Source organism: Varroa jacobsoni, unplaced genomic scaffold, assembly GCF_002532875.2.
Source record: "Varroa jacobsoni isolate VJ856 unplaced genomic scaffold, vjacob_1.0 scaffold_641, whole genome shotgun sequence".
NCBI lineage: Eukaryota > Metazoa > Arthropoda > Arachnida > Mesostigmata > Varroidae > Varroa > Varroa jacobsoni.
The window spans coordinates 346724-360449 of NW_019213543.1; the positions used below are offsets into that span (position 1 = coordinate 346724).

Here is a 13726-nt window from a genome sequence, read left to right on the forward strand (position 1 = left end):
GACCACTTTGGCTAACTGTTCCCGTATCATATCAACTTCACACAGGAGGAAGCTAAAAGGACCAGTGTTGCAGGCACTGCAAGCAGTTCTGGGCTATTTTTTAATTCGTTGTTAGTCAGGCAAAGCCATGCAAGAAGCAGTCACCTTGAGGAGTGCGTCCCCATAGAGCGAACCATGGTACTTTATACGGGGTGGACACTGCCTGATTGAGCAGTATCGCCGTCTGATGTATGCCCTTCATTATCGCCGCGCGTTACCGGCAATAACGGCCCGGCCATTGCGCCGACAACAGGTTTCGCCGCCGTTTCCATTACCTTGACCACCTCTAGTTTGTCGTCGCGAGGACCCTCATCCGTCGTATCAGGGTCACCTGACCCTGAAGAATAGGGAGGGTCCCGTCATTGACGGTCAGATTTCTAGCTATTAGCAATGAAAATAATGAACTTTACGAAAACGTGGCTCCTATACTCAACACTGCGTGGTGTCTGCGTATAATATTGGCAAAAGCTGTCCAGTCTATAATTAGGTCAACGGTATGATCCCAGCTACTGTCATACCCATTTAACGCAATACGTCAACTTGTTTATAAGTAGTCACACTTTTCCCTGACATCAACATCACGCTTCTGCACTCTGAACTTCTTTTCTAGGGTCAATTTAATTATTTCAAGTGGTAGATTGGGTTTTCCTTGAATAATAATAAAAAAACTGTAGTATAATTGCGTATCATTATACGAAAATGCTATTTCTCGTACAGATCGTGTATTTTCTTGTGATCGTTGTCGTAGGAGCCATTTTGGCGAAATATTATCTAACTTAGATAAACTTCGCTGAGGGTAAACTCAATTTTTGTCAACCTATGTCCACGACAAAGATAATTAGGATCATATGTGCTCTCTACGTTGAGAACGGTTTCCCCTATTTACACGCCTAAGGTGTAGCACAATAAAGGCTGGGGTTTTCGGTTCTGTCTGAAGCAATGCCGAACGTAAAGCTTCAAATATTTGAAGGTCAGCCTGTTATCGCCTGGGTACGTACTTGAGAGCGTATGGCTAATCTGAATTGTAGTTGTTCCATTATCGCGCTGGACAAGACTCATAGCAGGTTGTAGTCGCGAATGTTGCGAAGATGCTCCCGTACCGCCGTATGATTGGTGCCGATTTACTACACCGAAGCGTGTGCTCTGAGTTCGCGCTGCGGTAGCCATGCGATTCGCAAATTTGCCGAAATCCTATGGATCACGCGTAGAACACGAAAAAGAGTTACGGTGAAGTAGTAAAGCAAAGAAAAAGCTTTCTTTGCAGAGCAAAACAGGACAAGTCAAACATTTCAGTGATATAGATCTTGTATTGTGTTATCTTGTGAGAAAACGTCAAAGATCTATCTGACGGCTTGGACTTGATAAAAAAAAAATAGTTTTTTGGGCCACGGTCAATGTTTTCCTGTGACATCATAGTGTATAAAAGAAAAGTATTTGTAAATCTTTTGACTATCTGACAATCGAAAGCAATACGTAACAAAGAAATCAATATTTTATGATTAAGCATTGTATTTTTGTCCGAGAAAGCAACATAGGCCGCCGATCACCAATAACTGAGAACTTGTTTCGCAAGAGAGCGCAGGCCAATAACGAGCAATCCTGTCAGATCTGCTCAACCTGGTCGGCGATTCCTAGATAAATTGACACAAGCGACTCCACGACAAAATCGCCATAAAGATATCTATTGAAAAAATACAAAGGATTCAAAGACGGAAGTAATCCGTTATGGCAATGAAATAAGAGTAGAGGTGATGCCAATTTTTCAAGCAAGTTATTTGTCATGTGACGAGTTAAGTCCTTAATGCGGTCCTTACGATTCTGTATACACGTTTTTTGAGTTGGGATACGAACTTCTGCTGTCCTGCTTTGGCCTGTGCGGTACATCAGTGAGTCGATTAAACAATAGCCGTATGTTTGAATGCCTCTATGATGCCAAATTATTTTATGTATTAGCTATACGGTGTCGAAAACAAATCGTTACTTAGGGTGTTAGCTGTTGCAAACTGAAGTAGTTGCTAGGAAAAAAAATAACGTTAATCAAATTCCTCAAGTCCTCAGCAGACGGATCCGTTCTTTTGTAGACTTCTTTTACTTCTCAGAACAAATTGATTATCGTCACCGTCACCACTGTTAAACGTACATCAGAAACCTGTTGGTAGTCGTCCAGCTAATTAATAGTGACGCATTCGTCTTAGTGAACTAAGTCTAGGGCGCTGAAACGATAGCATAAGGTAGTAACTGTTGTGTTAATGATGAGATGTTAATTATTCGTCCTTTGAATGTTTTCGAGGAATGAAAATGTTTTTTACTAATGTTTCACGTTGCTGTTTTTACTTCTGTGTATTCACTGCTGCAGAATAGATGTAAGCGCGTACGTTCGCGAGAGTAATTCCTGTTGACGTCAGTTACACCGTTAGTTTAACTCTATTATGATTGACGTTAGATTCGGTCTTATTCTAGGTTCCGACTTTTCCTGGCTTAGATTACATCGACCCTTTGACACAATACCTGAATAGCTTCGAAAAAGGCGATTTGCCCATCGAATTAAAGAGTCGTGTACCCTAGTTTCCAACCTGCGGGTACCACAAAACATAAAAGAAATTTAATAAATCCGATTCGTATAGAGAGACTTTCTTCATTGTACAACCACGGTAGAAAGTGCAAGTTTCAATTTTTGAAAAAAGTAAGCTACTCACATGCGTAAAATCTGCTTGTGACGTGCGTGTGTATGTGTGTATGTGCGCGTGCGCGTGCGTGTATGCGGACGTTTATTACCCGCCTGAATGCTATCACAGTTACTGGGGGAGGGCTCGCTGAACCCGGGATTACTCGTTTACGAATATCAAATGCGTTTAGGATTAAATCATAAAAAAAAATAACGCCTCCATTTCTCTAATGATAAGGCAAGTGGTAGTACAACTAAAAATAATATGACAGCTAATAGAGTGATTTGATCATAATGTTAGATATGATTAATTAAATACTATTTTTATATTATAACTGTAACCTGGGCGTGAATGGTGCGTACCAAGTACGTTGAGAACAAACATCGGGGTTTGAACGTATGGGATTTTGTTTAAATTACTGGCGAAGTAAATACGTTGTATATCCCTATAATATTCATATCATGAAATCAACTAATAAAAGCAACGAGAAACATTAGGCGTTGTGCTAAACACTACCTGTAGCGTGATGGCGCGCTTTCCGTCAACCATCTCAAACTCTTCACCGAGTTCGTTGGTGTCGTTTCGCTCAGCAAGCGATTCCTCACGCGAACTGGTAGCTCCAGCCGTGGCTCGTGATACACCAACTCTTGAACCCGACCCACAGGGTAGGACTTCGCTTGAACCGTCGTAGGCTGCGTTGTCGCGCCCTCCGAACTCGGAATTGTCATCGCCGAACTCTGACGGCGACATTTCCGAGAGTTCGTCTTCCAATTTCTACATAGTAAATTATATATAGTAATTAGAGCAATAGTCTAGACCCATATTTGATTCGCGCAGTAGAATCGTTATAAATTATATAAAGGTATATATAATGGAAGTATATGAATACAACATCAAAAAGCTTGAAATACCTAAAATGACTGATATATACATATAATAACAGTAATAATAAGGCTTAAGTTGTCTATGGGCAGTACCCTAGAATTGCAGCCAGTCCTAACACATTGATATTTCAATCAGACCAGTCTTTTTTCATTTTCCTCTAGACCAATTTACAGGTTCAACTTTATCGATACGGAAAATAGGACGACACACAAAAAATATCGGGATATTCTTAATAACATTCACTCACTTCCTCGACGCTCTTTCCTATGTAATTCAAATTAGATATAGCGGTATCGCATTGTTATATTCCTTAACAGAACGTATTTTTAGTGTGTTAAATTGTCGGCGATTCTCTCTACCACTTTCTAATATATAGCTAGGCTACTATATAGCTAGGCTACAGCTAGATAGATAGACTAGCTAAATAGTTAGACTACGGTTTTTCGACAGAACTATGCTAGATGTACGCTTTTGTGAGGGCTTCTCGATCTCGCACCTCGAGTACCTTGAAGAGCTGCTCTTGACCCTTCGAAGTTCGAGCGGTTATTGTTGAATGCGGGGTGGCCACGAGGGACGGACACCGTGAGTTCGAATATCCCTGACCCACAAAATAACTGAAATTTATGATAGATAAACAGCGACGGGAAAAGAAATTCATCTTGGTTAGTTGGCGGGTATGCTAATCACATCTTGAATAGGGCCCAAGTGTAGAAGTAATTCCTTTATGTCGAATCTCGATCGTACTAGTTTAACGAATAAATAAGCGAAGGGTGAGGTTCCTTAAATGTTTGTAATAGGGTTCACTAGCAGCCCATCAAATACAGGTCCCATCTGTGTCGCAAGCATAACTGATAGGTTTCGGCCATTAGAAAATGTTAACGGATAACAGTTGTAGAACGGATGTTGACTTTGTAAATTCACAGAATAATAAGCTCGTTATTTATTGAAAATTCAACGATTTTCATTGCGATTTTGGAGGATTCGACATGGATAAAAACAACTGTGAACAATTGGCCCACGTGTTGCAAGCTCTGGTGGTAAATACGCTCGTTAATGACTCCGTATGGGATAAAAGTTTCTTAGTAAACAAAAGAGTACATCGTTCAAACACGCCAGTCGTTTTCTAATAACAGAATTGACGCAGATCTTCCTGTTGAACGCCTGCCTGGCAAGACTCTACGCTTTCAGTAATCTACAGCTCAATCACCAGTGTCGACTCTCAACACACCTATTGTAGTTCTTTGCTGTTATAGGGAAGCAGACTTGTTGCCGCATGTCAACGTATCAGAACCAATAAAAATAAAAACAGGGAGATCGTCTTGTCGCAGATTGTTGCACCTCACGCACATTGTAGATTTGCATACCGTAGCCATTGCGGTGTAAGACAATGACGTAAGATCTGTATTTTTTTAGGCTGCAAGATTCGTCTTCATGAATATAATATACACCCACTATGGTTATGAGCAGTTGCGCTGCGCTGCGCTGAAGTAGCTGCTGGGTTGCTGTCCCAATCGGCCCGCTGGTCTTCTTCGATTCTACTGGCGGCAGATGCGATGAGAAAATTTCCACATCGCCCCTTTACGGCGACAACAACAAGCGTGTGGTGTAGTGTAAACACGTATTAAACGCAAGCTCGTGGCTCTTACATATACGAGATGTTGTAAATTACATGTTTTTATAATACTGTGCTAGATTATGAGTCAGCGGCGGAGAATGTTCGCTAGTGAACATCACGTACGGACGGTAAACGCCACGCTTCAACGCGTGAGCTGCGTAATTTCGAAGCATTTCAGAGCTAAAATGCATCATGATACGTTGATCATATTCAGATGATTAGAAAATGAAGGGGATGTTTTGCTTGAGCAAATCTTCAATCGGCGCTTTTTTTTGTTTTTTTATAGAGCGTCGACGTTTAGCATCCAGGCGACGACTTTCTTGCGGTTACAATCAGGGAGCGTTTCATAGAAGAAAGTACAATTTAACGTGCTTTTTGTGTATGAGAAGAGGGCGTGCACATTCAGAACCTGAGCCGATAGGTCGATGTCAGAAGGAGTGCAATGAAAATGCTAATAATCTAGTAATAATAATAGTCTTACGTAATAAAAGATTTACCAATACCGGATCGGTAGTCGGTAAAAGGATTTTCTATAAACATTGATTTCAAACAATGAAACTAAAACACTTCACCGATTAGTAGATGCTATATTTCTCGAGTCTGCAAGGTGACACGCCATGAGTAACAATGTTGCAAGATGGCGTACAAGGGAAACTGGGCTTTACTTCATTCAAAGCGTGTCATCAGATAGAGATAACGCATTCATTATGAAAAAATTACCTTAGAATTCGGGACAGCTTGCCATATCTTTTCATTTCACACACCAATATAAAATCTGCTACAGGGGCGATTAGATAAGACGCTGGCGTTTACCTGTGTTCCAAACTTATAATAACGTACCTTTCTGTGCCTTCGCGCTTTCGGCCTTAGCCAAGCTATAAGTAAGCCCATATTGAAAAAAAACAAAAAACAATCCAAATTAATGTACATGTAGCCCTCTAATTAATTTTATCACTGGCCCATATTACCCATCATGTTATTTTTGCCTGTGCCAGAAATCGAAACATTTTTCACGTCCGTGTGCTTTCGCCAATATAAATAATCTCAGTAGGAATATATATATATATACATTACAAACGAGATTGTTAAATGACTCACCGATAAGGGGTGTCGTAATCGACTTCGAGGATTGTCGAGAATCTCGAGGGCCAAAGGGTATCAACTACAGCCATTGTAGTCCCAACTACAAATGCGACAATTCCTGAAAAACGCAAAGTAGACCTTAAAGACAGGTACGATATCATCTACGCGTTAACCCCATATTAAATGTCTACGAAAAAAAATCGCAAACGAAGAAGCAATTGAGCCTCACAACAACGCAGCTGACGATACACTCTAATCATGTGTGATCCAAAGAATTCTGCTGACGCAACACGCTCCGCTTTCCAAATATAGCAGCTGCAATTTTGGCTGATCGATTGATTTGTGTATCCGTCATAATACGTTGCGTCACTTTACGCCATTCCACATCTCGCTGGTCTGCCGTACCGCAGAGCGTATCGTATTTAGGTTTTTGTCTCTTCTGTCTGTACGCTGCCGAACGAACCTTCAGAAACAGGGTCGTTACGAGAGGACCAAGTGTTGAGGAAGCAAGTCTGGTCCATGGGGTGGTTATTTGCGTTAGAACATTATAGACGGCTAGTAAATGACAGGGAATCTTGTTTAGTGCCCAGACTATCTTGAAAAATAGATAAAATAAGACCGATATTTAATTGCAATAAGTCTTTTGTAATAGTTTGCCGTACACTGATTCCCTTAATGAAATGATTTGTTGAAAAGCCGCTACGGAGCTATTGGCTATGGATCCTCCGCCCTGGAATCGTAGTACGGTTTACTATAACGTATGTATATCGGCGATTGACAGCTGTCCCTTAATGTATTTGTCGCTAAGTAGACGAAAACGCCACATTGGTACTGAAATAGTTGTTCCCTGTTTATACAAATATTTACAATGCATATATTCATAAAGTGTCTTTTTTAACTTGTTAAGAGGCTTTATTAAAACGATTGCAGAGATATCCGTCATATTGGGAGGGCAATAATATCTAGGCTGATATATTATATTGAATTCACATAACCGTTAGTTAAAAAGTTCCACTAAATTACGTAATACGAATCTGACAATATTAGTTATCGTTTACAATATTTTTTTTTTATTAGATAGAAACCAATAGAAACATATAAGCTGATATCAAAATAGATCGAATTCTAATTGTTGCTGATTTTTTCAATAGGTGGTTACTAGCTTTTTTTTTTTTAATCGCAGAGATTCCCTACGTCATAAGTGCCTATGGAAAACAGTATATCCTCTAACAATGCATAACTCTAGCTATGCGCTACTAGAGGTTTTCAGTAAACAGAATTATTTTCGGCTTTACGCACTATCCGTCACACGTGAAAAACAGTCATCTCTCTATGGCAGATCTACTCGGAGCTAATGGCGCAGCGACGGTGTCCGATCCGAACGGACGCAGCTTTGGCGGAGAAGACATATCTATCGTACTCTAACAGCCTTGTATTTACCATGTCAGTTTGCATTTGTATCTCACTGCAGCACAGTCTACCCGTCTACTCTCAACGTTTCGTACACTCCCTACCCAATCCCTCCTTCTGTCAGTCCATCTTCGTGCTGCCTATTCTCACGTGCCAATTTCGCAATAAGCACCACCATCGTGTTAAAGCCGATGACAGCCTAGCATTCCATATAACTGAATTTGCTTGTCAGGTACTGCTGCCCTACAGCAGGACGCGTTAACCGGCATCCGGTCGACTTAAGCAATAGCTTCGCCGAACCTGGACCGCTACCGCCTTATACCCACGCCATACCAATGTCAGTAACATCGCAGCAGTGCTATCACCATTGTCGTCGGCTTTGCGACTTCTAAGCGGAAAAGCTAGAAGGTACAACAATAACTACACAGGTGACAGTCGCCGCATGTCAGCAATGCAATACCGCCAGTCGGTAAGACAGCAGACGCAGTCGCCGCCATAGCCATCGACACGGGAGCGACACCGAAGCACTTCATAGTGCTGTTGTCGAACCGTCACTCAGGATCGCGCACCTTGTATAATCGGAAGACGCGTATAGTATATACGTCCCCGAAACGAACGGACGCATGTAGAGACCCAGGCTGTCAGGCAGCAGGGATCAATTGGCTTACAACAGCGGTTTGCTTCGTAAAGGAAAGCGCAAATGGGCGAAAACAAAGCGGGGGGGGCTCATGTGTTGAGAGAGAGGAGAACATGTGTGCTAGCGCCATTGGTGGCGACTATCGTAACGATAGTGGCATTTCATGATCAAGGCCGTCCGATGGCCTTCCTTCTTTACTTCAGAATGCAGAGAAAGAAAGTGTAGCCGTTGCAGCTTCTTAGGGCACTTCGGCTCTTGCTACCTATTGCTGCAGGCATCTCCTCGCCATGAGCCAGTGCCTGTGTATGTCTGTTTTCCTTTCGCGTTTGCTTAGTGTGTGTATGTTTGTCTATCTTTTTTTGTTGCTACTAAATGGTAGACGTTTATTTATCTATGGACAGTTGCTATGGGGTTCTTTGTTATTGGGTTGCAACTGTTGTTGCTAAAGATGCGGCAGTTGTTACTGTCGGTGATGCTAAATTTTGCGCCATCTTCATCTGTTTGTCTCCTTTTTTATCGATTGCCTATCTACTCTAATGGGAAATGTCAACGGACGTTCCATTTCGACGGGTTTCATGTTTTGATGTTTGAGCGATTCTCGTGAAAGCCGTACTTACGATCGGTGTTATAGGGGGAGCGGCATAGCCGTGGCACGGGAGAGTGATGAGCTGATGTTTACAGTCGCGTTATACAATAACGGCTTGGGCAACAGTTAGCAAATAAGGTTTTAGGTAGCCAGGCGCACACGATATGATTCATATATAGCGACCAACCGATAGGTTGAACAAGGATAAGGTCAGATTGGGATACCTAGAGATTTCCCGTTTTGTCAGTCGACTGACTGCCTTACGTTCAATACGAGTCATGAATCGATCCTTTTTGTGTAAAAATTATTCAGTAATTGCTGCAGCGTTGCCAGTGGCGTGTTAGCCCGCTTTTCTTCTACCGATCATCGAGTTCCTAGTGGAGCTAATCTACGGGGAAGAAGAATACGCGCCTCATAACACGTGTGGCAACAAAACCTTCTGACGAGTTCAAGATACGAGTGCAAATCAGCGCTTCGACGGTCAACGAATACCACTTACGCACAAATTCACGTACGAATAGAGATATGCGTGAACGCTTCGCTTGTGAGCTTAATGCCGATCACCTGTCATTATCCGTAACGGGTACTTCAACGGAAAGTAAACAGAGCTTTACCATGACAGTTTTGTCAGTACCACGCTGTGGCAGCCGAAACGCACTGTTCTTGTTGTTAGTTCCGCAGCCGCTTGAGGCGGTAGTTTGGACCCCGGGTAGTGAGACGTCATCACGCAAGCATCGCCTGCCAATGGCAGAATTTCTGTCATCGTTATGATACAGGCTATTGCTGCAGCGCCGGTGCCCTACAAATATTCGTGTTGATGTCTTGTTCCGCTTTACACTAATGGCGGTTTATTTTTAGCACTACCAGCGAAACACAGAAATACGTTTGCTGTCTAACCAACGATATCATCGATCCGACGATTGAGCAACTCCCTACTAGCTGCGCGCCCGCCCCATTCGCCCAGGATACTGCTCAGGGCAGTTATTGGTCACCAAAAGCCATTGCAATAGCGTGTTAGCAACGCTATATCCTTCAAAGGGGCTTTTCATGTAAGGATCACTGTTACACACACATATTGTGTGTGCGACTGCGATACTGGCATTTGCGTTAGTTTTCTAAAAGATTAAAGAGTTGCAGGTTGCAGAGGATCTGACAAGTTCTGCTTACGTATGTTCCCAAAGCATATCTGTATATGCCGATCCAAATGAAATTGTTATGAAACGTCGCTTCTATTAGAGCTAACTAAGCCTTTTCGTATAGATTAGCGGCGGATCTTCAATTACTAACAAGATCGACTTCAATAGAATAACGGCGATCCGAAGATCCTGTCTGTTGAATCTTGGAAGATGACAAATTAGAAAACAGGAATCATCAATCATTGGTGTTAGCCAAAATAGAAGAGGTAGCCCGGTAGTGGGAGACACGTGTCATCTTTGTGCTGAAACGTAAGTCATACAACTGGGAATTTACGATCGAATCATCGAATTCCGCCCACAGAACCTTTAGATTGATACATCAGCTACGTGTCGTTGTAATCTATAATTTCGGGTTTGATTTTGACCTCCATCATGGTGCTCCATCCGGCCATTCGGTGATAGATAAGGCCTGATGCGGAAACGTCTAAAAACGTAGCGTTTGACAACGAATCAGCGGGCCCACTACGGAAAGATACCTTTGTCAAACGTGACGAAACTCTTCCGATACAGGATAACAGAACGAATCATCATTAAAATGTGACCACTGCCATGCATCAGTTGAAATAAGAGAATTCTTCCAATGTACCGGCATATCATATAGAAGAAAATTCAAAAATGAAGAACGACTCCAATAGCTTGAGGCAGAAACGTCTACGAATTCTAAATAGCCATTGAAATCAATGAGTGGAAACTGATAACGGATAGGAGGATGCTAGTTACAAATAGTTCATTTGTCAAATCTAGCCCAAAAGTGTTTATAACATACGCTTGTACTTTTATTGTGAAGGAAACTTTCATTGAATAACGAGAACACGAACGTTGAAGACAGCCGACATACAATTATTCCTTTAAAATTCACTGGGTTCACGAAGACGCCCTGGCAGTCAAGTCAACTATGAAGATATTTTCCTCCGATTTCAGCAGGGGTCTATGAATCCTTTCACCAACCTTAAAATATCGTCTTAACGGCATATGTTTCGAACGTCACTATATTGTGTCGACCCCTATCGGAGCAACGTAAGCCGCGTCTGAAACAGAAATTTTCCAGCGGTTATAAGCAACAGGCACTCACTGATCATTAGGTGCGCGCTTATATACGTCTCAAGGAATCACCTGCATGGTTGTAATACCAAGGTCAATTGCAAGTCTGATATGGTCTTTGGCTCGTCTCATCAGTGCTCAGAATCCCCACCTGATCGTATTTCGATGGCATGCCTACAGGATGCGGCATTTATTTCGCGTCCTTTAAATAAATAAATAATTTTCGAAGACTTGCATCGTTTTTTTTTTTTTTTTTTATTTATTTACAAGACAATCAAATTATACTGGGCAACAGTTGTTTTTACCGTACTGATACGATTGTGTCCATTTCTTAGCTCCAGCCTTTGTGCAAGACCTCATTTGGTAGTGTGTCGTTGATAAGGTATCCCTTAGGTAAAGAAAAATCCAATATAGATTTTATTATTGGTTAAAAAATTAAGTATGTAGGTATGTCACCATCGTAGAATTGAAAAATTAATTCAGTTTTCATAAAACTGGTATTAAGTTTGGCTCTGTTTTTCAGTCTGTTTTTTTTGGAGCAAAAGCATCTCCTAAGGTGAACTCGTAGGAAGCTAAATCAGTTTCCATCATTTCGATACATTCAAAGACAAATTTACTCACACAGTATTAACAACCATCGGTTAACCGTTTGAGCATTTGAATCGTCTGTCTTTCTGGTTTCCAGCTCACTATCCGCGTCTAGAAGATACCTATGTGTAACAAGCTTCAGCGTGTTGGCCAGCTATAATAGCATTGGACTCCCTACATCATTACCCAGATTTACTTTTAAATATGTTCCGCATAGGTCACTGATGGCCAGTTAGCGCTAGCCGCTGATCGCGCCGTAAATTTAGGCTGTGACTTGATGACAAGGGCTACGGGCAAAGTTCAACTTGATACTGGGGTTGCATTCGATATCATCGTCGGACGTTAGCCGCGATGGTTGAGAAATTATTTTTTTGGACATCTAAAAATAGCGTCCGATAGTTTTAGATCTAGCTCGATCCCCTTCCGCCCTCGAACCCTCTGACAGCAGAACTTGGTGTTCCGCCGCCACACAGACAATCTTTGACGGGCAATCACAGTATACCGGCACTAATCAGCCGGAAGATAGATACGAGGGCTGTTGGCAAAACGAAAGCTGATTAGTGACAGAAGTCACCGGCTGTGTGTGTACGCTTATATCTAGAACTTCTGCTCGCCGGAACGTGGCTGTGTATTATAGAAGCCTGTATCTCTTGCTATCGACTAGTATGAGCTCTGCTGCGTATACTACTATTCAAGTATCTGTTTAAATCCTTTTGTGGTCCTAGCATACATGTGCTTTTTCGCCGTTTTCCATTATGTCGTAAGCGAAGAGCGAGTAGTATAGCAAGCCGAAGGGTTCGGAGTTATTGTTTGTCACGAGGTCTTCATTAGATCGCCAGTTGTCGTTGGGGCTAAATTGGAACGCGTTGGGACGGGCTACATAGACCAATATTAATACAAATAATTAAGAGAAATCTACAAGAACCATTAGTCGAAGCGAGCCGGGTGATTTGTTGAGCTGGACAATCAGGGTGCTGTTGCCGTACCAGTCAGAAGTGAGTATGAATGGTAAAGACCGAAGTACCGGCGGAAGGAAATTCCGGTTTGCCGGATCGGTTTGTGTCGGGCTTCGGCCGCCGTTGTTTCTTCTTACCGGCTTATTCTAACGGACGAACAATTCACTCAAGTGGACAGACAAAAGGCGTTCCGATTTGGTAAAAACAGAAATCGCTGAAAACGTGTGCAGATATACAAGTCAGCGGGCAAGATAACGACGTAATGTAGATCGCAGCATGGATTGTACGGGTAACTGTAGATGCATATCGTACCAGAATTAGGAACAATCACATTTCAAAGTTAGTCTCTTCTAGCACGGTCGTTGCCGTTTCAGATTAACTGAACCTCAACTTAATAGAAACACTCATAGTCGTTTACAAATAAAAATAAATACCGAAACAACGCTGCAAATTTAAAAGCCATTAACAATAGTTCCCAACCTAAAGCCTGGGAATTATCCTATAATATTTGATTATTCCATAATAATTTCTAACCCTTTCGGCTACAGGCCGTACTTATTCTAAAATCGTTCGTTCGTTGACCGAAAACGCACGGCAGACGGATGCAATCAACTTCGCGTTTTTCGCCCATGATCGTTTCCAGTTTACTGCGACCCAAATGTGACCTTTGCGCTAGCCACTCAAGTATCAATCTTTGATTTGAATAATGAGCTCATATGATAGACAATTTAGAAAAGCTACAGAATATCAATGTTCATATCAGTCTATGAACTATTTAATTTGCTCTATAGTTTCAGCTGTTCCACTATAGAGCTTTCCGAAAATATCACGTCAACGATTCGAGTACATATACTGGCCATGTAATCGTCCCGACTAAACGATGGCATTAGGTATCGTGATTTTATGGGGTTTCTGCTTTCACGATCTGCAGACGGGTTTCCTTTTCCACTCACTACTACATTGGCTGTACTAATGCTGGAACGAGTCACAAACAAACGGAAGCTGAGATATTATAGGCAGCAGG

The 13726-nt window shown here is 41.9% G+C and overlaps 1 protein-coding gene across 7 annotated transcripts in view; it reads right to left on the bottom strand.

Annotated features, from left to right (window-relative positions):
* mol (dual oxidase maturation factor 1 mol) overlaps positions 1 to 13726 on the bottom strand; it is a 107512-nt gene that overhangs the window by 3355 nt on the left and 90431 nt on the right. For 5 of the 7 annotated variants that reach the window (XM_022836356.2, XM_022836350.2, XM_022836351.2 and 2 more), the window contains 5 exons: positions 6304 to 6406; positions 4087 to 4204; positions 3222 to 3479; positions 1038 to 1230; positions 145 to 376 (listed from right to left, as the gene is read on the bottom strand). In XM_022836356.2, the coding sequence (XP_022692091.1) occupies positions 183 to 376; positions 1038 to 1230; positions 3222 to 3479; positions 4087 to 4204; positions 6304 to 6406 (866 nt within the window). In that variant the 3' untranslated portion in view covers positions 145 to 182. The remainder of the gene's footprint in view (positions 1 to 144; positions 377 to 1037; positions 1231 to 3221; positions 3480 to 4086; positions 4205 to 6303; positions 6407 to 13726) is intronic. The other 2 variants (XM_022836357.2, XM_022836358.2) reach the window with 2 other exon arrangements.